Source organism: Prunus dulcis, unplaced genomic scaffold, assembly GCF_902201215.1.
Source record: "Prunus dulcis unplaced genomic scaffold, ALMONDv2, whole genome shotgun sequence".
NCBI classification, from domain to species: Eukaryota; Viridiplantae; Streptophyta; class Magnoliopsida; order Rosales; family Rosaceae; genus Prunus; species Prunus dulcis.
The window spans coordinates 1-2,288 of NW_023010669.1; the positions used below are offsets into that span (position 1 = coordinate 1).

At 42.1% G+C, this 2,288-nt stretch overlaps 2 protein-coding genes across 2 annotated transcripts; one reads left to right on the plus strand and one right to left on the minus strand.

The window, feature by feature from the left end:
- Window positions 1-21: 21 nt before the first annotated feature.
- On the plus strand, window positions 22-462 carry LOC117613791 (transmembrane 9 superfamily member 8-like). The gene has a single exon (XM_034342360.1). The coding sequence runs from the start codon at window positions 22-24 to the stop codon at window positions 460-462; it is 441 nt and encodes a 146-aa protein (XP_034198251.1).
- Window positions 463-863: 401 nt separating this feature from the next.
- Window positions 864-1,532, minus strand: LOC117613790. Its single transcript, XM_034342359.1, has one exon. It carries the CDS (start codon window positions 1,494-1,496, stop codon window positions 1,047-1,049), a length of 450 nt encoding a protein of 149 aa, XP_034198250.1. The 5' UTR covers window positions 1,497-1,532; the 3' UTR covers window positions 864-1,046.
- Window positions 1,533-2,288: the final 756 nt, after the last annotated feature.

A 2,288-nucleotide genomic window follows, 5' to 3' on the forward strand; every position in this document is an offset into this window, starting at 1 on the left:
ATCCCAGAACAGGCCTGGTACATGAACCCAGTTTTCTCGATTCTAATTGGAGGAATCCTCCCTTTCGGAGCAGTTTTCATTGAACTGTTCTTCATCCTCACTTCAATTTGGCTGAACCAGTTCTACTACATCTTTGGCTTCCTCTTCTTGGTGTTCATCATCCTCATCGTCACATGTGCCGAGATAACCATCGTGCTCTGCTACTTCCAGTTGTGCAGCGAGGATTACTTGTGGTGGTGGAGGTCGTACCTAACGTCGGGCTCGTCAGCGGTGTACCTGTTCCTCTACGCCACATTCTACTTCTTCACAAAGCTTGAAATCACAAAGCTGGTCTCAGGGATGTTATACTTCGGATACATGCTTATTGCTTCTTACGCATTCTTTGTGCTCACTGGTACCATCGGCTTTTATGCTTGCTTTTGGTTCACAAGGCTCATCTACTCATCCGTGAAAATTGACTAAAAAACTCTGTCCCGGGGGAGCTTGCGGGCGGTGATCTCTCCTCCCCTAGAAGACGCAACAAGAAAAATATCTCAAGTAGTGTAAGATTTTGCAATTTAAAGTTGGATTGTGCTTTTCAAAAATGTATCCTATTGTGCTCAATTTTGAACCATGACAAGCCGACATGATCATATTTCTGTTAGAGTATATTTCTATTTGTTTATTTTTCAAGAGTTACCAATTGTTACTTAGGGACCTTATTATTACTTACCCGTCTATTTGTATTTTCTGATTTTCATGGTGCTATTTCCATGAGGGGGTCCAAGCAAATGTTTTTTTAAATTTTTATTCCTTAAGGTTAATGATATATCAGTTGTTTATTTATAATGCATGTTGTGGTAACTACACCAAACACAAATCACTTGAAAATTTTACACTACTAGAGCAAGATTGCTGCTACAAGAAGATATCAAGTATTGAACTATGAAGAAAAAGACGCCAACAAACAAATTATGAAATTAATAACTTTAGAAAAACCCCTGCCAAGCCTAGTGGAGTTTTCTTCTTCCCCGTTCGATCAAAATCAGAATAATTAAATGAAAGTACTATTTCTTGGGGTGAGTATGCTCAGGCTCGGCGACATTGGTGGCGACCCTGGCGACATCTCCGGCGGAGGCTTCCGGCTTCTTGAGGTGGTAAAGGGTGAAGTAGCCGATGACGCCGGTGATGAGGAAGCCGGTAATGGCCATGGCGGTAGGGCTAAAGGGAAGCTTGCGTCGCTGGTGAAGAACACCGCCAGGGTTATGACCAGGGGGCCTCTTTGATGCCTCCACTCCAGCTCTTTTCACTTCCTCTGCACTCATTTTTGTTGTGTCTGCCGTTTTCCTCCAATCTTCATTCCCCGCCATCTCTGTCTGTCTGTGTGTGTATGTGTGTGTGTGTGTGTGCAGGTTTTGGTCTCTCTCTGTGATGAATTTTCGGAAAGGGTGAACCCAAACATGTGCTGTGGTTTTCAACTTTGAATTAAGCTTTGAAGAAGAGGATGAGCATTGCATTGCTGACACGTGTTGAGTTACAAGGCCCCAAGTGAAGGCTCAGTCTCTCAACACGTAGTGGGTTAGTGGGTTCGTGTAAATCTCTAGTCCAGCATCGTGTTGCTTGTGCAAGAAAAATCTCCCTTTAAAAAAGAAAATAACAACAATAATTTGTTTTATGTTATAAATTGAAATAGAAATTGGAGAGAAGCAGAATGGTTTTTCTCTCTGCAATCAATTTGATCTATCTTCAGAGAAATGAGAGTTACATCCTTTTGTAGGGAAAACATTTTCCAACATGTGGGCCCTCATTTAACGTGTGGGCTCCACCTCCATTATTTACAACACTCCCCCTTGGAGACCACAAATGATATGGAATATGTCTCGTTAAAAACCTTGCCAGTAAAAACCCAGTGGGACAAAAACTGGTCGAAGGAAAAAAGAGTACATAACCATGTGTAACATAAAATTCTCTGTATATTGACATGCGTGCGACACTGCCTCGTTAAAACCTTGCCAGGAAAAACCCAGTGGGATAAAAACCTGGACGAAGGAAAAAGAGAACAGTGTGGAAAGGTCTTTATTGATGGCACGCTCCCCCTGATGCTTGATAGAATATCTTGAAGCCATACTGTTGATCATCTGTCTGAATGTCATAGTGGACACTGCTTCTGTGAGTCAATCTTGAGCGACACTGCCTCATTAAAACCTTATCAGGAAAAACCCAGTGGGATAAAAACCTGATGAAGGAAAAAGAGTACAGTGTATGAAAGTCTTTATGAATACCATGCTCCCCCTTGATGAATATCTCCC